The sequence below is a fragment of the Nomascus leucogenys genome, chromosome 12, assembly GCF_006542625.1.
Source record: "Nomascus leucogenys isolate Asia chromosome 12, Asia_NLE_v1, whole genome shotgun sequence".
NCBI lineage: Eukaryota > Metazoa > Chordata > Mammalia > Primates > Hylobatidae > Nomascus > Nomascus leucogenys.
This window is the reverse complement of record NC_044392.1, coordinates 41,391,103-41,415,111: the sequence shown is the minus strand read 5'-3', so window position 1 is coordinate 41,415,111 and position 24,009 is coordinate 41,391,103. Positions and strand designations below refer to the sequence as shown.

General features: G+C 53.2%; 2 protein-coding genes across 12 annotated transcripts; one reads left to right on the top strand and one right to left on the bottom strand.

The window, feature by feature from the left end:
- The first annotated feature begins 6,665 nt into the window (after positions 1-6,665).
- Positions 6,666-18,652, top strand: KCNJ9 (potassium inwardly rectifying channel subfamily J member 9). Of its 10 annotated transcripts, XM_030824133.1 has the most exons (5): positions 7,036-7,123; positions 7,898-7,994; positions 8,227-8,334; positions 9,015-9,978; positions 12,590-15,661. In XM_030824133.1, the coding sequence occupies exons 4-5, from the start codon at positions 9,129-9,131 to the stop codon at positions 12,919-12,921; spliced, it is 1,182 nt and encodes a 393-aa protein (XP_030679993.1). In that variant the 5' UTR covers positions 7,036-7,123; positions 7,898-7,994; positions 8,227-8,334; positions 9,015-9,128; the 3' UTR covers positions 12,922-15,661. The 10 variants fall into 10 exon arrangements, with proteins under 10 accessions (XP_030679994.1, XP_030679991.1, XP_030679998.1 ...); XM_030824134.1 differs by lacking the exons at positions 7,036-7,123; positions 7,898-7,994 and adding an exon at positions 6,666-6,837; XM_030824131.1 differs by lacking the exons at positions 7,898-7,994; positions 8,227-8,334 and adding an exon at positions 6,666-6,837 and having other exon boundaries at positions 6,971-7,123.
- Positions 16,454-24,009, bottom strand: IGSF8 (immunoglobulin superfamily member 8). Of its 2 annotated transcripts, XM_030824128.1 has the most exons (8): positions 23,962-24,009; positions 23,535-23,646; positions 20,002-20,379; positions 18,839-19,300; positions 18,051-18,458; positions 17,397-17,810; positions 16,922-17,052; positions 16,454-16,722 (listed from the first exon to the last, which is right to left on the bottom strand). In XM_030824128.1, the coding sequence occupies exons 2-7, from the start codon at positions 23,599-23,601 to the stop codon at positions 16,937-16,939; spliced, it is 1,845 nt and encodes a 614-aa protein (XP_030679988.1). In that variant the 5' UTR covers positions 23,602-23,646; positions 23,962-24,009; the 3' UTR covers positions 16,454-16,722; positions 16,922-16,936. The 2 variants fall into 2 exon arrangements, with proteins under 2 accessions (XP_030679988.1, XP_030679989.1); XM_030824129.1 differs by lacking the exons at positions 23,535-23,646; positions 23,962-24,009 and adding an exon at positions 22,837-23,504.

Genomic DNA, 24,009 nt, shown 5'->3' with positions numbered 1-24,009 from the left:
TCAATCCTACACTCTCTTTGGAGATCCATATTTCTAGTTGCTTGCAGGGGATTTCCATCTTGACTTGACAGGCCCCAAACTGAACTCAGTACCTTCCTCCCCAAAGGTGGAAGTGCTCGTGACTTCCTTAGTTCTGTGTTACTCCTGGTCAATTAGAATAAAAAACTACAAGTGACCTTTACTCTTCGCCCTTGCCTTGGGCCCATTCCTGGACATGTCAATTAACCCAACAAATGCTGTCAAGTCTCCCTTTCTTTCATCTGTTTGCAATGTCCTTTTTCATTCCTATGAGCACTACCAGAATCAGAAAGATCAGGACCTGACCCATCCTTCACCTTTCTCTCCAGTCTCAAAGGAAGAGGCAACCTGTTTTCATCATGTCGTTCCCTGTGCCCTTGTTTTAAAACCCCAAACAGGTGCCTTGTGCTTACAGGTCACAGTGAAGGAGGTCTTCACCACAGAAGACCTAGAAAAAAAAAAAAGAAGATAAAAAAGTGACAGGCCCCCAGACTGAACTCGGCATCTTCCTCTCCGAGGCTGGAAGTGCTCATGACTTCCTTAATTCTGTGTTACTTCTGGTCAATGAGACTAAAAAACTACAAGTGATCTACAGAAGTGTCCTCTACTAACAATCAGAGTGAGGATAGAGTGGGGTGGGACTGGGCAGTTAGAAAGACTTTATAAATCCTTGAACAGCAGGGGTGGGAGCTTGTGGAAAAGTACACAGGTAGCTTCATCAGCACTGTAATGTTCTGACTTTAAAAGAGTGATTTAAATTGAGTTTTTGTTTTTAAATTATACTTTATAACATATAGACATATGTCCACCATCTATATTCTTTTGTACATATCAAATGTGAGGTTTTCATTTTTAAATTTGTTTGCAAAAGAGAAGTCCTAGAACAGTCTCTAGGAGCCCAGTAGGGAATCAGTAATAAGGGGCATGGGACATTAATATTTGTGAGTGTTTACTACGTCAGATAGATCAGGAGATGGGGAAACTAAAGTTCTGAGGAGTTAAGTGGTTTGCCTATGGTAACATAGCTGGAAAGTGTTTGGGGATTTGAATCCACATATATTTGACCCCAAAATTTGTCTCAGAATAGTGCCAGAGGGAATTTGCACGGTTTAAACACAATCTTGCCAACCAGAGGCTATGACCCCTGAGTACATGTTAGTATGAAAAATTCCCCAGAATTACAACATTCAATGTCCACCGTGAAACATGACAGAGGAACCTTCTCTTTTTGAGGACCCCTCTCTCTTCTTTCAGTTTCCCAACTTGCATCTTCCTTATTCTCCTCCATTTCTCCTTTCAGACTCGCTGCTTCCAGCTTTGGCCTCATCTCTACTTTTACTTCATTTATAATGGGGCAGAGGCTACCTCAGAGCAGAGGAGGAGGAGAGTTGGGGTGTGTCACCTGTTTTAGAAAGAGAATCCACAAGTGGGCAGCAGTCTGAGGGGCTTGTGCTGGGCAAAGCAGATGTGGACAGAGGGAATCAGGAAAGCTTTGGGTTGGGAGGCATGATAGAGACTCAGAATAGTCAGTATTTAACAAGTCAGGGGAAGTGGCTAGAAAGAACAGAGACACTGAAATGGCTCACCACAGGATTCAGGATTCCAAGTGGCGTTTTGGTGCTCACATCCCACAGTGCTGAACAAATTCCATTAGTAGTGGAGCATCTCATAGCTGAATGACTCAGGCCGCAGAGGAGAAATCCAAGAGAAGGACTGAGCTATATTCCCCAGGTCACTAATGAATCATTATGTAAGTAGATCACCCCCTTTAAATAAATGCGGTATACACAAACCCACATTTATAAGACATAATTTAGGGAATACTTAGTTACCTACTAAAGAATTCTTTCCTTTAAAAAAGAAAAACATGGTCAGGCATGGTGGCTCATGCCTGTAATCCCAGCACTTTGGGAAGCCAAGGCGGGTGGATCACCTAAGGTCAGGAGTTCAAGACCAGCCTGGCCAACATGGTGAAACCCCATCTCTACTGAAAATACAAAAAAATAAAATAAAATTAGCCAGGCATAGTGGTGTGTGCCTGTAATCTCAGCTACTCGGGAGGGTGAGGCAAGAGAATCACTTGAATCCAGGCGGCAGAGGTTGCAGTGAGCTGAGATCGTGCCACTGCACTCCAGCCTGGGTGACAGAGTGGAACTCTGTCTTAAAAGGAAAAAAGGAAAAAAGAAAAAAACGAATTTATTTAACTAGGGACTTCTAGTACCTTTCTAGTTGGGTCCAGTTAATAGAAATTCCATTAACATCCAATGCACTGTGATAGGAGGGAGGCAACTGGGAATAAAGAAACATGAGGAACCTCGAGTCGGGTGGCCTGAGTCTTAGTCCTGACTATTTTCTTGGGACCTATTCCTACCTGTAAAGTAAGGGCTAATCCTGTACCACCTCTAACTGTCATATAACTTTTAAATCTTAGCCTATCTCTACCCAGTCCTATAAAGCAAGATAGAACTCTGTGTGAGAAGGCTTCTGATCCTCCTGCTCTGCTGAAAGTAGCCAGAAAGGCAGCAAGCTCCTCAGCCTCAGGAACCCAGCCTGAGGCGAGGGGCTGGCTGAAATTGCCTCCGTCTGGCCTGGAGCTGTGCTCTGCTTCTCCCCAGTTCACTCTAATCTTCAGCTTCAGTCATTTGCCACATCTACTCCTTCAACCATATCTTTCCTCCGCTCTGAGTTTTCTAGAGCCCCATCCCCCTTGAATTTATACAAATTTTTACAATTAACCAGATTGGCCTCCCTGCTCCACTAAACTCATATCCTCAACTGTCTCCTGTCTTCCCCATCATGCTTCCTCTTCTGCTTGCCAGATTTTGCACAAGATGTCTCATGATCTTGTCCAGGGAAGCCTCCCCAGTTTGGCTGGTCTCAGGGCTGCCACAAAGCCACCTGCTAATGGGGCAAGTTGAAGACTGAACTGCATTCAGCTTGCCAATTCCTGCATCCAGCTCAGAGCTGTGTCTGCTGGAGGAAGGGAACCTTTGCACCACAGTTCCCTTTTTTTTTTTTTTTTTTTTTTTTTTTTTTTTTTTGAGACAGGGTCTCTGTCGTCCAGGCTGGAGTGCACTGGCGCAATCACGGCTCACTGCAGCCTTGAGCTCCCAGGCTCAGGTGATCCTCCCGCCTCAACCTCCAGGGTGGCTGGGACCACATGCACATACCACTACACCCATCTAATTTTGTATTTTTTGTAGAGACAAGGTTTCACCATGTTGCCCAGGCTGGTCTCCATCTCCTGGGTTCAAGCGATCCGTGCGTCTCAGCCTCCCAAATTGCTGGGATTATAGGTGTGAGCCACCGTGCCAGGCCAAAAGCTAGAATCTTGTCTATGCTTTTGTGTCCTGGTGCCTAGGAAAACTTTTTTCCTCCTGCCTCAGTTCAAGCTCAGTGATAAATAAGGAACTGAGGTTAGATAACAGGTAAAGTCTAGGACCTGCAGGATGAGTGAATCAGGTGAGGGAGTGGTGGTCTTCTTCCTTGTCAGCAAGGCTAGGTTCAGGGGCACCTGGACTGAGGCGAGGGGCTGGCTGAAATTGCCTTGTGGAGGGCCCTGCCAGTGATGCCCCCTCCAGCAAATAGGGCCAGCTCTATGCAAATGTGTTCTTGCCTAGGAGTTTGGTTTCTTCTCTCTGAGCTCCTGGCATAGTGAAACCAATGTGAGCAGCTGCTTGGCAGGACAGAGAAGGGCAGGCCAGCAGTCCCAAAGCTCGGGTGACAGGACCAGGCCCAAGAGACGGGGATGTTGACTGGGGCTTTAACAGCACTCTTGATGCCAATCTCAGGCTGAAAACTTGATATTTCCACTTGGAACAACAAGAATCACCAGCAAGAGAGCTGAGGAGAGGGCAGTATACCGGGGGTGCCCCCTGCAGGCCTCACAGGTTGGTGCCAGAACAGAGGAAGTTGGCACAGGCAGGGTAGGGCTTTCAGGACATCCCTGAGATGATGGTGATGATGGTGACAATGATGATGACCATGAAGAAGACAATGAGTAGGAGGAAGAGGAAGAGGAAGACAGTAGCTAGCATTTACTGAGTACTAACAATGTGTCAGGCATTGCCTTATGTAGTCTTCATGACAACCCCCCAAGAAATGAATAATATGGTTGTTCTTTTTTTTAGATGAAGAATCTGAGGTTTAACGAGGTTAAATAAGTGCTCAGGTTCACCCAGCTAGTAGTGGACAGAGGTGGGATTTGAACCCAAGTCATTGCCTCCCGAGCTTATATTATCCAGTACCGAATTTCCCACCTCGCCAGGTCATTCCAGGAGCTTCTAGCCCTCCGTGTCCATCTCTATGTCTTCCTGCTCCTCTAGCTCATATTTTCTTGATCCAAATTTAAAGGATCTGGATAAGAATAGATCCGTATCTGGGATATAATAATACTGATAACAACAGCAACACTTTGCATTTGTAAACCACTTTCTTCTCTTCATTATTTCCCTGGGGAAAAATAAACAATAAGATATTTCTATTTCTCCAAATTTTGTTCTGATTTTTATCAGTGTTCCTGAAGCTATTTCAATATAGTCGTGATCAATTTATAAGAATATTTTTAGGTCCTGCTTTTTTATGTAACAGTGTGTTATATACACACTCACATATTTAAGCACAGCAATCATTATGGCTTTACAGTAACCCATGATATTAATATTCCACAGATATTACATTACTGAGGCAGTGTAACTTTGTGAAAAGAACACTAGGCTGAGGCTGACAACACCAAATGCTGGCAGGCATGTGGAGCAACAGGAACAGGAATTCGTGGCTGATGGGAATGCAAAATGGTACAGCTACTTTGGAAGAAAGTGTGGCAGTTTCTTAAAAAACTAAACATACTCTTACCATATGATCCAGGAATCATGCTCCTTGGTATCTACCCAAAGGAGATGAAAACTTACGTCCACATGAAAATCTGCCGATGGATGTTTATAGCAGCTGTATTCACCATGGCCAAATCTTGAAAGCAACCAAGATGTCCTTCAGTAGGTAAATAGATAAATAAACCGTGGCCATCCTGAAATGGAATATTATTCAGTGCCAAAAAGAAATGAACTACAAAGCCATGAAAAGACATGGAGGAACCTTAAATTTACATTACTAAGTGAAAGAAGCCAATTTGAAATGGCTACATATTGTACAATTCCAACTATATGACATTCTGGAAAAGGAAAATTATGGAAACAGGAAAAAGAGCAGTTGTTGCCAGGGGTTAGGGAAGGGGGATTGACTAGGCAGAGCATAGAGGACTTTTACAGCAATGAGACTATAATGGTGGATAAACATCATTATATATTTGTCCAAACCCACAGAGTGTACAACACCAAAAGTGAACCCTAATGTCAGCTATGGACTTTGGGTGATTATGATGTCAATGTAGTTTCATCACTTGTAACCAATGTGCCACTCTGGTGGATGCATGGGGATAGGGGGCATACGGAAAATCTCTGTAACTTTCCTCTCAATTTTGCTCTGAATCTAAAACTACCCTTTAAGAAGTCTTCTTTTAAAACAATTTAAAAAGCATGAGGTGATACAGATGTGGGAGTTTGACTCCTATCTCTGCCCAAGTCTGTGACGTTCGATAAATTACTTAACATGTCTCTGTTTTAGTTTCCTCATCTATAACTGGGAAAAATTATACCTGTCTTATAGAGTTGCCATGGGGATGAAATGAGGCATGTGTCTCGTTCATATCCAATGTTCAGTGAATTAGTAGCAGCAGCTACTGTGTGTTTGTGTGTCTTTCTCCCTCATGGGTTAATGAGCTCCTTGTGGGCAGGGACTTACTCATTCTGTAACCACCCCATCTAACACACTGCCTGGCACTTGGGCTCCGCAGAAGTTTGCTGAGTGAATACTTAGTAAGCCCTAACCTAGGCTTTTCTCTCTGGTGGACATTTGGGTTGTTTCTAGGGTTTTTGCTATGAATAAAACACATTTCAAAGCCCTTCGTGGTTTTTTGGGTTTTTTTGTTTGTTTGTTTTTGCTTCATTTGATCCGCAGACTCTGTGAAGCAGGCAGAAAGGGGGTATTTGCACTTGTCCACACCCTGGGATAGATGGAATAACTGTGGCTCGGGGAAGTGAAGTGACTCCTATGGGTCACAGTGCAAATCAGTGGCAATAATTAGAACCCCTGACCCTGCCTCCCTTCCTTTAGTAGATCTATTTTCCTTCTAGCTACCGCCTTCTAGATCCATGGCCTCTCCAAAACTAGAGACCGTGATGGTCGGCCTGACCTGAGAGCAGCACCTGCACGCAGAGACCCATGTTGAAGGTGGTGAGCTGCCAGCTACCAGATGGCCCTCTGAAACCCCAGGGAACCTAACACCTTATTCTCAAATACATGAGGGCTTCTATTTTCCCCCAGCAAGGAGCTTCTTAGGAAAGAGCCAGCATGCCAGCTTTGTTTTTCTTTCTTCTTCTTCTTCTTTTTTTTTTTTTTTTTTCCTATGAGGGGGTGAGGACCCAAGCTCTGAGTTGTCCAGGAGGAGGGACTTTGGCTAAAAATAACTATGGCGTGTGGTTTGGATCAACCCCTAGTGGTACCCAGGACTGGGGAGGGGAGGGGGATGCTCTGGAGCTGTCGCCAGACTGGTTGCCGTGGAAACGAGAGAGGAGCAGGGGAGCCTGGGAAGTAGGGATGACACAGATAGCAAGTCCTAGTCAGAGCTGCCGCTACATTTAGGAGAAACAGCGGTGTCTGCGGCTCCCACCCTTCAGGGGGCCCGTGGGGGGGGCGGTGTCAGGGGCATGGACGCCACCCCCCAGGGGTCTCTGCTGCCGGCTACTCTCCTCTCCACGTGCTGTGAGTTGAGTTGCGGGGGACTTGGGGTTTGGGCCCCTATTTCCAAGGCAATTGGGGGTTTGGGGGGAGCTGGTTCTTGGGGGAGTTTTCACTAGGTCTCTCCTTCCAAAAAATGAGCCCCCTTACTCCCCAGCTCTCTAGAGGGAGGAAGAAGGGCCCAGGAAAAGTGGTATTGCGATCTTCTGCAAAGGGGTCATAGCATGCACAAGAAATGAGGAGTAGGTTGGAGGAACTGAAATTCTTGGAGGGAAGATGGAGAAATCAAGTCCTTGATCTTGAGACAGAGGTAACAATTTCATACTTTTCCTTCCCCTGAGAAAAATGCAGTCCCCCACTCAGGAAGACAGGATGTGGGACACACTGAAAATAAGGTTTACCTAGATCCCTGGGGCAATGGAGAGTGAGAGAGTTCTGGGGGTGATCCGACATTGGGGTTCCTTCCCCATCCCTGGGCAGAGAGATCATCTGGAAGCCCACCTGGGACTAAAGCTAGGATGATGGGAGCAGGGTCATTTTCTGCATGACCTAGGGTCTCTGAGCCAGTCAATGCTTACTCTTCCTGAGGACATCTGAGCTACAGGGAAGGAAAAGGAAGCCCATTGTTGGGGGCAGGGGAGACCCTAATCTTCCATTGCCATGGGGCTCTTGGACCCTGTGTCCCCTGACTTCATGGACAATAAATGCAGGGGGTGCCCCTAAGCTCAAAGCCATTTCATTTTGATTTCTCTTCCTGCCCTCTCTACCCCAATACACACATACACACACACACACACACACACACCCTCTCCAGAGTGCTGACTGCAGAGCACCTCACCCCAGAACATAAGATGCTGGAGTGCTAGGTTTAGAGTCACATACCCAGGCAGTTTCTCCTCAGGACCTGGTCAACCATCCAGGCCATCTGTGGTTCCTATGGCACACTCCTCCATCCCCCACCCACTAGCCAGCCCACGTTTCCGTGGAGTGGGAGGAGAGGATCATTCCCAGGAAAGAGAAGGGAAGGTGGAAGAGTCCCAAATCCTTATTCTAAACCTTCCCCTGTATGGTCCATATCTCCTAGAGGACCCTGGGTGCTTTGGGGAAGGGCTCCGGACCTCTCTCAGAGCAGACTGCAGCTCAGAGAGCTCCTCAGAGGCAAGCATGTGAAGCAAAATCAGGTGGGCTTCGCTTGGAATGTGGGCTTTGGGGCATATGGCAGGTGGGGGCGGGGCTGGTGTTAGGATAGTCCATGGGAAGTAAGAGGCTGGGGGGAAATATAACTAGAGGGAGTGGGGAAATAAATGTGGGTGCTTAGTGCTTCACTTGATCTGATTCCATGTCTCTCATGAAGAATAGGATCCCAGAGGGATATGAGCCTAACTCTTAATAACTCTGGGCTTCCTTTCCCAGGCTTCTGTGTTGGGATCTTCCAGTTCCCCTCCCCATTTGCAGGCTGTCTTCACTAGGAGAAAAAACCCAAGGGATATGAGGCTGGCCCAAGAGCAGCAGTGATCGTGGGTAGGTCTCAGGGAGGATTTCTAGTGGGAATTTCCTAATGTTCCGCCCTTGTGCACTGGAGGGTTTCCACTGACTTTCCACAGCTTTCATTTCTTTCTCCTTTGTAAGCATGTTGAGGGGAGGGAGTGGAGTGGAGTGAGTGAGGTCCAAGGAGGGAAGAATGAGAAAGACTGTGTGTCAGTCTTGGGGTGAACTTCAAAACAGCCTGCGAGGAGAGCCATTGGTGGCTGCACTGGCTACAGCTGGGGAAGGGATGGTGGAAGTCCTTAGTGCAGGGAGGGCTCCATTACCCGCCTGCCCCCCTCCCCAAAAAGCCCCCAGTCTAGTGATTTCAGGAAATCACTAGGGGGATCTGGGCCTGGGTCTTTGGCCCCGGGGCTGCCCCTGAGGTGCTGCACACCCCAGCTGGAGGTGATGGCACCAAAATGTCTGGTACCTCCTTCCCCTGAAAATCATCGTGGAACTTGCACAGTTCTATTCAGTTCAGGTACATTATTCCATTTGACCCTCACAACTTTCTGAGCCTGGGGGGCAGTTAGGGCTGAATGTGTTATTCCCAGAAATAGAGGCCAGGAAACACGAAGGGACTCGCCCAGGGACCCCCAGGGCTCGGTGCTGGCCCTGATGTCCCGTGCCTCCCCATCTCCGAGGGGCCACTCATTCGGCAAACCTTTATTAAGCCCCTCCAGGACCCCCGACGCCGCCTAGGCGCCCAGCGACCCGCGGCAGGTGGCAGCAGCTCGGGCCCCCGCCGCACTCCAGGCGCCCGCAGCGCTCGCCCTGACGCGGCCGCCATGGCGCAGGAGAACGCGGCCTTCTCGCCCGGGCCGGAGGAGCAGCCGCGGCGGCGCGGCCGCCAGCGCTACGTGGAGAAGGATGGCCGGTGCAACGTGCAGCAGGGCAACGTGCGCGAGACATACCGCTACCTGACGGACCTGTTCACCACGCTGGTGGACCTGCAGTGGCGCCTCAGCCTGTTATTCTTCGTCCTGGCCTACGCGCTCACCTGGCTCTTCTTCGGCGCCATCTGGTGGCTGATCGCCTACGGCCGCGGCGACCTGGAGCACCTGGAGGACACCGCGTGGACGCCGTGCGTCAACAACCTCAACGGCTTCGTGGCCGCCTTCCTCTTCTCCATCGAGACCGAGACCACCATCGGCTACGGGCACCGCGTCATCACCGACCAGTGCCCCGAGGGCATCGTGCTGCTGCTGCTGCAGGCCATCCTGGGCTCCATGGTGAACGCCTTCATGGTGGGCTGCATGTTCGTCAAGATCTCGCAGCCCAACAAGCGCGCAGCCACGCTCGTCTTCTCCTCGCACGCCGTGGTGTCGCTGCGCGACGGGCGCCTCTGCCTCATGTTCCGCGTGGGCGACTTGCGCTCCTCACACATAGTGGAGGCCTCCATCCGCGCCAAGCTCATCCGCTCGCGCCAGACGCTGGAGGGCGAGTTCATCCCGCTGCACCAGACCGACCTCAGCGTGGGCTTCGACACGGGAGACGACCGCCTCTTCCTCGTCTCGCCGCTGGTTATCAGCCACGAGATCGACGCCGCCAGCCCCTTCTGGGAGGCGTCGCGCCGTGCCCTCGAGCGGGACGACTTCGAGATCGTCGTTATCCTCGAGGGCATGGTGGAAGCCACGGGTGCGAGCAGGCCTGGGGAGGGGAGCGGGGCTGGCAGAGGGTGGGCGGGGCCGAGGAAGGCAGGGGCGAGACGAGGGGCCGGGGAGGTGGGGAGGATGGATGGAGGGGCTGGTGGAGGATGAGAGAGTGAGGTGAGACGGGGGCCACGGGGGCGGGGGTGGAACCAAGCAACGCTGCAGAAGGCCAAGAGAAAGCTTGGAGGAATTCTCCGAAATGGCACTGGCGTGGGGCCCTGGGCCCAGAGGAATGTGTCACTTGGAATAGGGATAGTAATAATAGCTAGTGCTCGCCCAGTACTCACCCTGTGTCATGCGCAGTTCCAAAGCACTTTCCACCTCTGAGTCGATTTAACCCTAACAAGAACCCTCTGAAGGTAACTTCTTGTTATTGTGCTCATTTTTTAGAGATGAGATTGCTCCAATGAGAAATTAAGGAAGTTGTCCACTTTCCTAAGCCAATAAGTGGCCATGTCTGGACTGGACACAGGCAATGTGGCTTCAATGTTTAGTGCTCCCGAGTTGGAAGGAGGGGTTAGGTTCAGGGGTTTTCTCACTGCAGCCAGGTTCAGGCTCCTGGAATTTGACGGTGAAGGTTTTCCATTGCCTGAGTTATTTCTAGGCCGGATCTTGAGGGGAGCTTAATACCTGGTCTCACTTCTGCCTTGGTTTCCCAATTCATCCATTTCCACTGACAAGGGATATAGATGATGTTACCATTTCTAGCCCTTTTCCAAAAGGAACTGGCAACTCATCTGTGATGTCATTAAGTCCAACCCAGACCTACACAGTGAAGGCTTTGGGAGCAGGTGGAAAAAGACCAGTGTTACAGGAGTCGCAAAGGAGGTCACTTAAGACTTGAGATCTAGAGGATAGATGAGGATGAGGAAACTGCGGGTGGAGGACCAAAGGCCCACTAGGGGGCGCCGCAGTCCCTGCCTCTGACGCCAGAGCTGCTGATGCTCCCTGCCGGCTTCGCTGACAAGCTGGTGCCTTCAGATCCTTTCTCTGGCCCCTTTACGCTGAGCCTCCGCTTCACACCCCAACCCCAGCTCCCCATCACTGTTCCCATTCCTGCTTCACCCCGACTCTTTCCCCTTCCCCCACTCACCCCGTTCCCTTTCCTCTCTCTCTCTCCAGCTGTCAGTCCTTTTTTGCCAGTATCTCAGGCAGGCCCCTCACCCTCCAGGGAAGTTCCTGCCCGGCCCTCTTTTCTCTTTGTACCCCCAGCCCTGCCCTCTCCTCCTCGAAGCCCTTCTCTCCCCAGTGTCCCTTATGCCTCTTTCTCCTCTCTCCCACTGGATACTTTCTATTCCAACTTCACCGAGGAACACCAATGTCTCAGCGCCAGGCTTTCCGAGTTGACAGCCACTCTCCGGTTAGCTAATGTTCACTCTTCTGTTTCCCCTTGTTCCGAGACGGATATGGGTTGGGGGCAAGACCCTGTGGCAGAAAGGAGAATGACCTGCCCTGAGGGGTGCACCAGCCCAACAGGAAGATAGGACACAGGCCCTGGGCAGGGAGGACCAGGACAGAAGAGATAAGGGATAGGAATCTGTTTTTCTAGAGATATAAAGCTGGAAAGGATGGTAATATTTTGGGTGAGACAGTCAGGATTCAAAACGCTTTTGAAAAGCAAGAATAATGAGCCAAAACCCAGCAAGATGACATTTAAAATGAATAAATATAAAATTCTACATTTAGGCTTTAAAAAAATCACTTATGTAAGCACAGCATGGAAGAGCACTGGTGAAAAAAGAACTGGGAGTTTTAGTTGGCTACAGGCTTGATGTCGTAGCAATGTGATGCAGCCTCCAAAATGATTATGTAATGTTATCCTGGGCCCTATTAGTGAAAGCATCATGGCCAGAAGAGAGAGATGGTGCGCCCTCTCTTATGCACAGAGCAGGCCACAGTTGGAAAATTTACTATACTCAAAATGCTTAAAGGGCCCTCCTTGGCCATTCTGGTTTGTAATCAAAAAAGTAGAATTTTGGAAAACCAGGTCAAATGAGGAATCGTGGAGGAAGCCAGGGATGTTAAGTCAAGAGAGAAAACATGAGGGAATCTGAGACTCCTGTTTTCAGATACTCAGAGGACTGTGAAGTGGGAGGGGAATGAAGCCAAGAGTTGGAAATCCCAGGGGACAGGTTTTAGCTCTGTATAAAGAACAACCCAACTATTAGAGCTATCGTACAAAGGAGTGGGCCCTTTATGAAATGGTGAGCTATCAATCCCGGGAGGTAATCAAGTATAAGCTAGATGCCCATTGTTAGAAATGCTCCTTTGGGGAGCACTGTATGGAGTGAGAGGTTGGACTAGAGGATCCCTGAGGTTAGTTTCAAGGTTAAGCTTTTTTTGGTTGGCATCACCAAATGACAGGAGGGGAAAAAAGAGCTGGACATTAAGAGGAGTTGGGGCAAATGGAGAAGACTTGAGGGAGCTGGGTAAGAACAGGAGCCGGGGGGTGGGGGGGGGAATGGACTAGACCAAAGGGAGGTGGGAGCCCTTAGGAAGGAATAGAAGGGAGGGTGCTGGGAGTAGGGTTGTGGAATGAGAAGAGGAGAGGGAAGCCTGGAGCTGAGATTCCCCCTGACCGGTGCCCCTCCTCCCAGGAATGACATGCCAAGCTCGGAGCTCCTACCTGGTAGACGAGGTGCTGTGGGGCCACCGCTTCACGTCAGTGCTGACTCTGGAGGACGGCTTCTACGAGGTGGACTATGCCAGCTTTCACGAGACTTTTGAGGTGCCCACACCTTCCTGCAGTGCTCGAGAGCTGGCAGAGGCTGCGGCCCGCCTTGATGCCCATCTCTACTGGTCCATCCCCAGCCGGCTGGATGAGAAGGTGGAGGAGGAGGGGGCGGGGGAGGGGGCGGGTGGGGAAGCTGGGGCTGACAAGGAGCAGAATGGCTGCCTGCCACCCCCAGAGAGTGAGTCCAAGGTGTGACCAGCTTCCTCCAGACCCCTGTGGCAGACCGGGGGCCAGACACAGATACATGGGGAACTGCATATCGGAGGTGGTGGAGGAGGAGAAGGAGGAAGGCAAAGCCCCTGGAAATGTGCTAAAGTTGGAAAGTCCCCGTCCTCCAGATCCTCAAGTCTAGAAACCAGTACGGAAGGGAAGGGTCCTGATTTCAGGGAAATGGAGGGTGGGGCCGGGTGAACATGCCAGTGTGTGTTTGACCTTCACATTTGTTCATGAGTGGATGGATGGACAGAATGATGGACTTTTGGGGGTTGGATGGGAAGATGGTAGCAGATAAAGACAGCTGACAGATACATAAATGGACCAGTAGACAATTGGTCCACTCAGGGCTGCCACTAACCTGCAGAACACCCCTGTGCAAATTCTAAAAAGGAACCCTTTTCCTCCAGACAGATACAGCCCCAAACCAGGGTGCATGGCTTGGGGAACAGAGTGTAGGATGGATTGCAGTCCCCAATCACCTCTTCTGCCAGCCTCCCCACATATGGCACAACTGTCTAATGACATGGTAGGCCAAGCTGAAGCGAAGGAGAAAGGAGCCAGACCAAGATGGGCACGTGAGGAGGGTGCCCTCCTAGCTCCACCCTCACCAGGATGAAGGCATGCAAGGGGCTCAGCAAGGTGTGAATGACCTTAGTCCACAAGTTCAGGGAAGCAGGCAGAGCAGGCAGGTGCCTGAGCTGGGGCCTGGAGAAGGGCCTGGGAAAGGAAAACCAGGGATAGCTATTTTCTTACAGTGGAGTGAGATCTTACAGGTATCAGGCACAGGCAGGAAGAGAGAGAGGTTCTGGGGAGGAAGGGCCAGGAGAGAGATCTAGAAAGTGGGTTCGCTGGAGCTGGGACAGAGGGAGCCCCTAGAAAAGCAGTGAGTCCTTGGGGCACAGTCATTCACATCACTGATTGGGTGCCATGTGGAGTGGACATTCAAAAACCTGGTTCCTGTCCTCAAAATAAGGGGCACCTGGGAAAACAGAGGAATCTACCTGTGGCAACTGAACGAGGGATAATTCAAACTGACAACCTGTGCAGTCCCGTGGAGGGTGGGGGAGTGTGCGTGATCAGAAGGCTGGGGCCGGTGTAAGGCATAGGGAATATGTAAGTCAGGAGTTAGAAGTCTCCAGTGTGCGTTGGAATCACCTGGAGGGCTTGTTAAAACACAGATTTTTGGGCTCCACTCCAAGGGTTCTGACCCAAGAGGTGGGGACCAAAACTATGCATTCCTAAGAAGTCCCCAGGTCATGCTGCTGCTGCTGGACTGGGGACCACACTTTGAGAACCTGTGCTCTAAGTGAAGACTTGGAGGTCGTCTCAGGACATGGGGCATAGAAACTGAGGAGTAGCTGAGAGGAAGATGAAGAGAAGCTGAGAAGAAGCTGAGGATCCTCACAGGAGCAGACAGAGAAATGTGAAGGGTGGGGTTTTATGTGTGGGAAAGGGACCTGAAGCCCAGGCTGAAGAGTTTAACTCTGGGCCCAGAAACTCAACCATCAGTGGAAACAGGGCAGTGACAAGTGGAGGGGGTGTCTGGAAGCTGAGCGGGCCCGACAGAGAGATGAAGCCATCAGAATGACTTGAGGGGGCTCCTGGGGAGGTCGGGGGGAGGTGGAGCAGGAACGGTTTTAGGGGCAAAGGACAGAACCCCTTGTGGGACTGGAGGCAGGATTGAATGTGGGAGAAAATCTGAGAGAAGCGATAGGAGTCAGAACATCTGGATGTGTCTGCAGCCTGCTGTCAGCCCAATTGGGCCAGGGGGTCCCAAAGATGCATATTCTCACCCCACCTCCACCTGCTTCCTGATCACATCCCAGTCACCAGCGGCAGCTTCCTGGATGGTGAGGGAGAACAATGGCAAGTTGAGAGGGGCAGAGGGGTGGAAGGGACCTGAAGCTGGCCTGGAGAAAAGCATAGGCCCAGGAGAGCCTGCCCTGGGACAGCATCTATCTCCCACACAGCAGCACTGGCCCAGCAAGGGCCTCCTCCCTTGGCCCTGGCCACATCCCACTCCCGCCCTTTCATAAGCGCCCTGGGGAAAGCACTCCAGTCTTCTCTGTTCCAGGCTGGGCAGCCAGGGTCCTATGGGGCACAGCCAGGGTCCTATGGGCACAGCCAGGGCCCTATGGGTCCTCTGGAAGCAAGAAAGAGGGCCATGGAAGGAGCCCAGACAGCTTGGGTTCACTCAGAGAGGACCCAAGTCCCAGTCCCTTCCTTTCAGTCAAAGCACGGACATCTTTGCCTCAGGTCACAGGGCCACTGGGGTCGTCATCAAAGATGAGATTCCTGAAGCCTGGCATTGACTGGTCCCCTAAGAACAGATGTTGGGATGGGGAATGAGGATTCATTCGGGTTTCAGTAGAACAGGGGGGTCTGGACAAGAGGGGGTGGGATACTTGGTATCCACACACAGGCACTCACACAGGAGCCAACCCATTGCAGCTGAACAAGCAGAGAAACTGAGTCTGGAAAGGCCCCTCCTGCCTGCTGAAGTCACTGAGACCCTGCCACACCTCTCCTCGCCACTGTCACCACTCAGGGCACCACTGTACAGTGCAACAAGTCAGGAGACCTAGGTCCTACTCCTGACACTTGTTAATTAGCTCTATGACTCTGGGCAAATCTCATATCTGGGCCTCAGTTTCCTCATCTGTAAAAATGACACTTAGCAAACTCGTAATGCTCAATAAATGTTTAAATAACAACTGAAGGAGGCCTACCAGATGTCTGTTAAGGTGCCGTGCCGGTAAGAATTTTAGGATCAGAGAATCCTTAGGCAAGAAAATTCATGAAACTCCTGGGGCACTGGAGGAGGGGAGAAGCTGAAGGGTGGGAGGGAGGAGACCCCAGGGTGGGTATAGGCAGGTGAAGCAGGTATATGCGGGTGTAGCAGGTATATGCAGGTGTAGTGGGTATATGCGGGTAGTGGGTATATGCAGGTACAGCAAGTACATGCGGGTGTAATGGCTCTGTGGATACACAGGCCCTCCCCTGACTGCCTGTTGTCCCAGCCTGAGTATCAGTTGTGTTCTGAGGCTTCTATTCTGCTGCTATTGGTCAGAAGGAACAAGAATTTCAGCCCCAGGACCTAGTGGGAGGAGTCAGGTCCAAGACTAGCCTGACCAGGAGAATGAGACGGGAAGAGTTGGGGAAAGTCTGGGGAGCTCAGAAAAGGCACTGCCCCTGGAGGGCCATGCCCTTTAACATGGGAGAAGCTGGGGAGGGGGGACCACATGCAGCTGGAACCTACCCTCCTTTTCTATGCTTCCCTCCCCAAGTAGGAGTCCAATCAGGCGTTGTCTCAGCCCTGGCAGTTCAGGCAGCAGATGGAACCCAGGTGTCCCCTCCTGGGGTGGGTGGCATGGCCCATGGAGGCCAGATGGTGTTTGTGGTGGGAAAAGAGGCCTGGGTCGTCTAGAATAGGTTGTCAACCCCCAACCACCTCCCTACTATGCACGCTGAGCCTGTTACAGTCTCATGGTAGGGAAGACACAGCCAAGCCTGCTTTTTATAAAACAAGTTTATTCACATTTTAGAAAAACTAATTCCAGGGCAGGAAATGGCCTCCCTATAGGATCCCTAAGAGATCAAGAACAGAAGGCCAGAGGGAGGGGCTTGGGAGGGAAGGAGTGGGGAAGGGGAGGCATGTCTCCCATTGTGAGTAGTGGGAGATCAAATAAATTAAAGGAAGAGTGGACAGAGGGAGAGGGTGTCCAGGCAACCAGAGGAGGGCTTGGAGCTGGGCCAGAAGACAGTCGACACCTGCAAGACCTGAAAAGGTCGCCCGGCGTGGGCTAAGGACAGAGAGCCCTGAGTGGGGCTCCCTCACGGCCTCCACCCCTTAACAGGGCCCTGTGGATCTCAGCTGCCTACTCCTCCTCCAGGTGGGGCCTGGGAGGGAGCAGCTTGGTTCAGGACTTGGGGGTGGGAAGCCCAATGAAAACAAGGTTGGGGGGTTCTTTTCCCTCACCTGGGGAGTAAGGGATCACCGTTTTCGAAGCCTCTTCATGAAGCAGCAAGTGATGGTACCAAGGACAGTGGCACCAGTGACTAGGGCCACCCCTGTGCCCACCAGCAGAGGCACAAATAGGGTGTCCAGGGCTGGGGGAGAGAGGATGACCGTTCAGAGAGGATGCCATCATCCTCCACCCATCACACTTGCCTCTACGCTTTCCCCATCAAGTTCTCTGAACCCACCTTCTCCATTCACAGACACCCCCATCCCTGCCCACAGCCTGCCCCCTCAGCACACAAGTCAGCATCAACCACAGAGGACCCTATGCAGGTGGGCACTGCAGGGCTGGAAGTTGGATTTTTTGAGACTTCATGTGACATGATGTGGAGAAGAGAGATAGTAGCAGGAGGGTCAGAAGATGGGAAGGGAAGGCCAGTGGCAGGGGCCAGGAGGAAGGCAGAGTGAGGAGGGTGGAGGGGGTGTCACTCACCATGCATGTAGGGGTAGACTGTAACAGGCCCTGAGCGGGCACTGCCCGCCTGGTACCAGCTGTAGTCGGCATGCTGCACCCAGGCGCTGGGGGCACAGTGGTACACACCTTCATCCTCGGGCCCCAAGCTGTGTAGTCTCAGCCGATGGCTTCGGGGCCCCACCAGCTCTACGCTGACAGGGCCTCCTCCAGGCCGGACTCCCAGCTCTGCCACACCATCCTGGCCCACGCCACCCACCAGCTGGGCAGGGACAGAGCTGAGCTCTCCGTCCTCTGGTCGCTCCACCCACCAGCTGGCGGCCAGCCGCAGTCCTGGGGGGCCACCCCGCACAGAGATGTTGCACAGCAGGGAGGCAGTCTCCCCACGGTACACTGTGCCTCCTGCTAGCCATGCCACAGCCTCCAGCACCACACCTGCAGAACGAAGGACATGGGGTCGGAAGGTGCAGGGCCAGGGAGCATGGGGTTAGGGTTGCTGCCAAGCACCGCCCCAGGAAACTCAGGGTATTCCCACAATATTGGTAGAAGAGGAGCGTGAGGCTGTGGCCTGCAAGCCACATCTCCTGAGCTGATGGAGAGGGAGGGGGTCATGGAAACAGAAGGAAAACGGGTTGACAATCCTTGAACCCCGTCCAGGGCCCAGCCCCCTCTCACCTTCCTCCCGCACGTGCACAGGGAGAGGCCGGGAACGGGCACTGGCTGCTTCACGAAGCCGGGTCCCAGACCCTCGAACATAGGCCTTGGCGAGGCAGCGGTAGGTGCCCGCATCACCAGGCCTGGCAGCCTCTAGCCGTAGCCGGTATGTTCTGGATGCCACCTTCTCCATGGCAATGTGTCGGCCCTCATAGCCAGGGCCCAGGCTGCCCACACCCTCTGTGTCCAGCTGGGCTACCAGGCGGCCGGGCCCAGGTGCGCCCGCAGGTGCCATCTCCCAACCTACAGAGTATGCAGCATGACGGCCTGCTGGGGGAAGTGCCCCTGACACATTGCACAGCAGTTCCAAGGGCTCCCCTGGGCCAATCCGACGTTCACCAGGCCCCACTGTCACTGCCAGCTGGCTGGCTGAAACACAGGAAGGGGAAGAGGTGTCATGGAGGCAGTAGGGGACACAGAGGCACCTGATTCCCCAACTTTCTGTTTCCTACTTGACAGCAGCAACTTCAAAACCTCCTGTCTCCCCCTTACTAGGTATGACCATCTTTCTACTTGGGGGCTTGAATCTCACCCCTCAGCCATGGGCCTCCTATCTCTATACCCAATTTCTGAGCAGAGAAAACCCATCAAGGGCAGCGGGGGAAGAAATGCTAACAAGGCTGCACACTCCATGGAAGATGAGTTCCTTGGAGTCAGATGATGGCTATCTGGTACCCCCTGTGGCCACAGTGCCCACCAGGACACTGTCCCTCCCAGCTCCCACAGTGGGATGTGTAAGTGGCACTTACACAGCGTCTGCACATCCACGTGGGCCAGGACAGCCCTTTTCTCTGCGATCTGGGCCCAGCTGCCATCAGGATCCTGAATCCACTCAGCGGCAGTGCAGTGGTAGGTGCCTGCGTCCCCTGCCTGGGCACCCCCTACTACCATGCGGTACCGATCAGTCCCTTCCTTGCCCAGACGAAGCTCCCCTGCAGCCAGTCGCTCAGCATAGGGAGCTCCGGCCTCCACGGCCAAGTCTGACCGGATTCCCACCACTTCCTGCAGAGTTGACCGCCCAACTGGTGCCTCAGGCACAGATCGCCCAAAGGACACTGCCAGGTGTGTGTGCTTCTGTGTGCTTGTCCTCGCTAGGCAGCCCAGTGCCAGCTCCTGCCCCTCATGCACCATCAGGCGTGGGGGTGAGGTTGGGGCCTGGCGGCCTCGGGGCCCTGGGGGGGCAGCAGACACCTGGAGGACATCTGGAAGAACTGGAGAGAACAGCTGGAGTGAGGGAGGGCTGGGAGCTGGCAGCCCTTGTTACTGTGTCCTGTGTATAGCCTATCTCCCTAAATAGACTGTGAGCTCCCAGAGGGCAAAGATCGCATGTTGTATTATTTCTTCTGTAACTCAGTGGTGCCAAGGGCAGTACTGGGAACAGCACAGGCACTCAATAAATACTTGTTGAATTTCATAGAACCAGCCCATCACCTACTCACCCTTATGTTTGAGACTGACCACTGTTTGAAATACTGAGAAAAGCGGCTCTGTCTTTCTTCTCAGAAGACAAAGAAACTTAAGAGAGTGAGAATGTCATATGGTCTAACTCCTTCCCTAACTCTACTCTCTTTCCCAGATCTGGGTCCTGTACTGTCCAGGAGTAGAGTCTATTCAACCCAACAGTCTTTCTCGTTCTTGGGAATGGAAACGGGACTGGACAACTTAAGGACACTTCTTCTCCCAGGAGGGGTCTTAATATGATAAGACGAGCACTGGCCTGGGTGAGGAACTCTGAGTTTGAGTCCCACATCAGCCACTGAGTTATTGGGTGACTTTGTGCAAGTCGTTTAACCTCTTTGGGCCTCAAGTTCCTTGGCTACAAAACCTAAGGGGCAGTTAGATAGGTCACTTGTGGCCTTGACTTTCTGCCTTGAGAGGGTGTGTGGCCCCACCCCGTCCCAGGGCCCAGTACCTCTCAGCTCCACCTTGCCACTGTAGCTGCCCAGGTAGCGGGTATCAGTGGAGGGGGTGTGGCACTCATAAATGCCAGCATCCTGGGCCTGCAGGCGGGCAATCTTGAGCACCACGGCATCACCTTGTAGGCGCTGCACCTGCACCTCACCCGCCACCACTCGGGACTTGAAGACAGCATAGGAGAACTGGGTATCCTTGGTACTGACAATGCCCAGTGCAGTATCTGGGGCCTCCGGCCTATACAGGAACCACTCGAAGTTCTGCTGGGCAGGGCCCTCATAGCCGGTCACATTGCAGGAGATGGAGACAGCTGTGCCAGCCACGCGGTACAAGGGCCCCTCGGGGACCAGCACCTCCCGGGCCCAGCATCCCATTCCTGTAGGGAAAGGCAGAAGGAGTTGGAGATGCCTGGTTCCTCATTCCATGCCCTCTGCCGCCACAAGCATCATTCTTGATCTCTGCCTACAAAAGGAAAGGAGACCTGGGGAAGCTTGTCCACAGCTTGGACCCTGTTCTGAGAATAGGAAAGGGATGCTGTGATATAAGACACCTGGATCTCAAGGAGGTGGCATGGGCCCAGGATTGCCTTGGCACCCAGATGCATCCCATTTCCGGTGGACTAGAAGCAGAGCGCCTGAAGGCAGAAAGGAGTACATCTGATTCCTGACCTAACCAGGCCTTGGTTCCAATGAACCTTGATCTGTCCCTGCCACTCACCCACCTCCATGTCTGCCATTCCTTCCTCAGCACCTGGCAAGGGGAGCCAGGGGACTCTGAGACTACATGTCCCTCTCCTTTGCTTGAGGGGAGCTGGCAGTCTTGCTCAGAAGTGCTAGTTGGCTCAGCTGTGTCACCTGGGCCAGACAATGGAGCCAGTGACCCTAGCTGGAAAGGGCACAGGCCCAGTCAGTTCTCACCACACAATGCCCTCCCCCCTCCAGCTGTGCCATGAGCTCACTGCTTCTCTCACCCCATAGGGCTGCCCAGGCAGCTGGGGCTTCTGGGGCAAGATCCAGGCTCTGCCCTGGCCATTGGGGGCAGAAGATCCCCTCCTCCAGTGCCTGCCAACCTTTCGGGCTAGCCCAGCAGACACACAAGGCGCCTGCCCCAGTTCCTTAACAAAAGCCCTCATTTGCATATGGTATGCATTCATTTACATATATGGCTGTCTTTCTGTAGGGAGACACTAAATCCCTAGCTGCCCCTTCTCACCTCTCCCCCTTCAGAAAGGCCAAACCTCTCTTCTTCACCCTACTCCACCTCTATGCCCAACCCTACCCCAGTAGATACTCCTGGCAGACTTAGAGGGCTTAGCTCCTCCCTTCTCTCCTTCCATAGCTCCCACTAGATAAGAACACAGAACCTCAGAATGTAAAAAGGGCTAGGCCACCCCTCCCCACCTCTTCCCATTTTACAGATGAGAAAGGTAAGGCAGGAAAAATATAATATCTTAGCCAAGATCATGCTGTCCCTAGATGGCTTCTACACACTCCTCCAGAGGGACAAAACCAGGGAGGAAGATGGGGAAACTCCAAGGCCAGGCCTGAAGGGACTGACCTCACCAACCAGAGTGTCACTTTTAGGCTGCCCAGGGGGATACCATGGACTCTCTGCAGGAGCTAGAGGAAAATGCCCAGGAGTCTGTGGTCAAACTCTACCCTCCAGCTTCTCTGGAACGGCTCCTCTGAACTTCCCCACCCCTGCTGCTGGGCTCCTAGCCCCTTCTTTCATCCTCTGGCTGAGTCACAGGGAGAACTCATGGTCTGTTGTTAAGGGCACAGGCTGCCAGTCAGGAAGTGGGATTCCAGCACCATCCCCATGCCCAGCTGTGTGGCCTGGGATCCAGTCTTTCTGTCCTAGGCCTCAGTTTCCACACTGGAGGAGAACTAAGAGCTCCAGCTCTGACCGTGTGTGAGTGCGTATGTGACTCAGGAGAGCCCTGCCCCAGGCCAGGCAAGTTTCATAATCAGGGTGATGGTGGAGACAGCCAAGCTGACACCTTCCCTGACTGCCTCGGGGCAGACTGCTCAGAAGGCCCCCTCCCATCTTCCTGGCTCCACAACTGCTGATGCTTGGGGATGCCCATGGGAAAGTCACCTCCACAGCCTTAGGAAATCAGTTGCCACACAGCTCTCTCTCCCCTCCTCTGTATCAGTCACAGCAAGGAAAGGTAGAGCAAAGAGGCCTGCTTTGGAATCAGATCTGTGTTCAAATCCTAGCCCCAATGCTCACTAAATGTGCTCTCTGGGGCAAGTTACTTCATTTTCCTCATTTGTGAAATGAATGTAAGTGCCCACAGGCAGTGGGTGCTCAGACCTCTACGTGCTCCTTTTTCAAACACAGGCCAGCACTTCCCCACCTCCCTGGGCTCCTCCCTGCTCCATGCTGCCCACTGGGGAAAAAACACCAAGTGCTAGGCAACGCAGGCCCCACAGCGCCTTCCTCTCTGTACATCCTCCTGCCACCTGCCCAGGGACCAGGGTGAGGACTCATCCTAACCCTGCAGGGCCCAGGGACCTGCAGCAGGAGAAGGCTTTGCTTGGTGCCACTGTGGAGCTCTGGTCTAGAAACAGGCAGCTGGGGCTACCTTCAGCCTCTGCCTTGACGACAGCAGCTCTGAAGTCACCATCCCCACCCCCACGCTTCACTCTCATTTCAAGGGCTTCAGCCTCATCAACATCTGTACTGGCAGTTTCACTGTCTCCAGGCCATACTCTTCCCCAGACCACCTCCTACAGGGAGCCCTCCAGTTCAGGCCAAAAACAATTCCACTGTCATTATCCCCATGCATCCATGCAAGATTGGCCCAGAACACCCCATCATAAACACCCACCACAGCAGGCACAAGGTGCTTGGAGATCCCAGGATCAGTCTCCATGGAACCTGGTTTCTCCTGAGGCAAGGAAGCTGGAACTAAGCGGTGTGAAAACTGATGGGTGGCTGCAGAGCCAAGTGCCATTTGGGAGAGAGGAAGAAGGGCAAAGAGGGACCCAACCCAGGGTGGATATGGGGGTGAGAGAGGGAACTGCCCCCAGTTGATGAAGTGTGTGGAGCACAACTGGGAGAGACTTACTTCAAAGATCGTGGGCAGAACTGGCCTCTGGGCCTCCAGCCAACTCTGGGGCAATTATGAAGCTGGGCAGGCACTGCCCACGTAGGGCGGGCACCCAAGGCCAGGCCTGTAGCTGAGTGTGGGGCAGAAAGGAGTCGCAGTATTTGGTGCAGCGACCCCAGGACGTGGATATGCTAGCTGAGAAGTGGGGCCTGCCCCGGGAGGCCGAGCAGTGCCTGGGGCAGCACCTTAGTGGGTCCTCCCTATGCCCCAGTCCCTGGCTTAGAGCTGGGAAGCCTGCACTCTTCCCAAGACTGGCTCGGCGGGCAGCCACAAAGCGCAGCTGGACGCCGACCCCGGGGGAGGCTGGAGGTACCCCTGACGGAGGAGGATGTGAGCAGCCCCGAAATGTTTGGGAGGTGCTGGATGGCAGGCACCTGCCCGGCAGAGCCGGGAACCGGAACGGGGGCCTGGCTTACCTAGCATTAGCAGCAGCAGCAGCAGCGGCAGCGACGGCGGCAGCAGCGTGGGCCTGAGGGCGCCCATCCTGCGCGGCCAGCTCTGGGGAGGCTCCGGGGGATGGCGCGGGTTCTGGGGGGCCGGAAGGGTGGGGGGCGCATGCCCAGGTGGGGGTAAGGAAGCGGGGCAGCGAGGCGTGGGTGCGCCGAGCGAGCTGAACTGGAGCTGCCGAATCCCCTCCCTCCGCCCCTCCCGCTGCTTTCCCTCCAGCCCTCGGCAGTTCTGAGACCATTCTCGTCCCGGCCCGCCCCGGCACCGCCCCTTCCCCCGCCCCGTCTAGGCCTGCCCCGCCCCGGACCCAGCCCTGGCCCTGCCCGCCCCACCCCGCCAGACTCCTGCCTTTTCTCCACACCTGGCCCTGGCCCGGCCCCGCCCCTCGGAACTCACCTTTGCGTCGCATCGAGTCCCAGCCCCGCCCCGGCCCCGCCCCTCCCC

Coding starts and splice junctions, on each gene's coding strand:
- KCNJ9 (XM_030824131.1), top strand. CDS start 7,049: ATGAGGAGTAGGTTGGAGGAACTGAAATTCTTGGAGGGAAGATGGAGA. Junction 7,124..9,014: donor TCCTTGATCTTGAGACAGAG/GTAACAATTTCA, acceptor ACCTTTATTAAG/CCCCTCCAGGACCCCCGACG. Junction 9,979..12,589: donor GGGCATGGTGGAAGCCACGG/GTGCGAGCAGGC, acceptor CCCTCCTCCCAG/GAATGACATGCCAAGCTCGG.
- IGSF8 (XM_030824128.1), bottom strand. CDS start 23,601: ATGGGCGCCCTCAGGCCCACGCTGCTGCCGCCGTCGCTGCCGCTGCTG. Junction 17,811..18,050: donor TGTGCACGTGCGGGAGGAAG/GTGAGAGGGGGC, acceptor TTCGTTCTGCAG/GTGTGGTGCTGGAGGCTGTG. Junction 17,053..17,396: donor AGTCTACCCCTACATGCATG/GTGAGTGACACC, acceptor TCTCTCCCCCAG/CCCTGGACACCCTATTTGTG.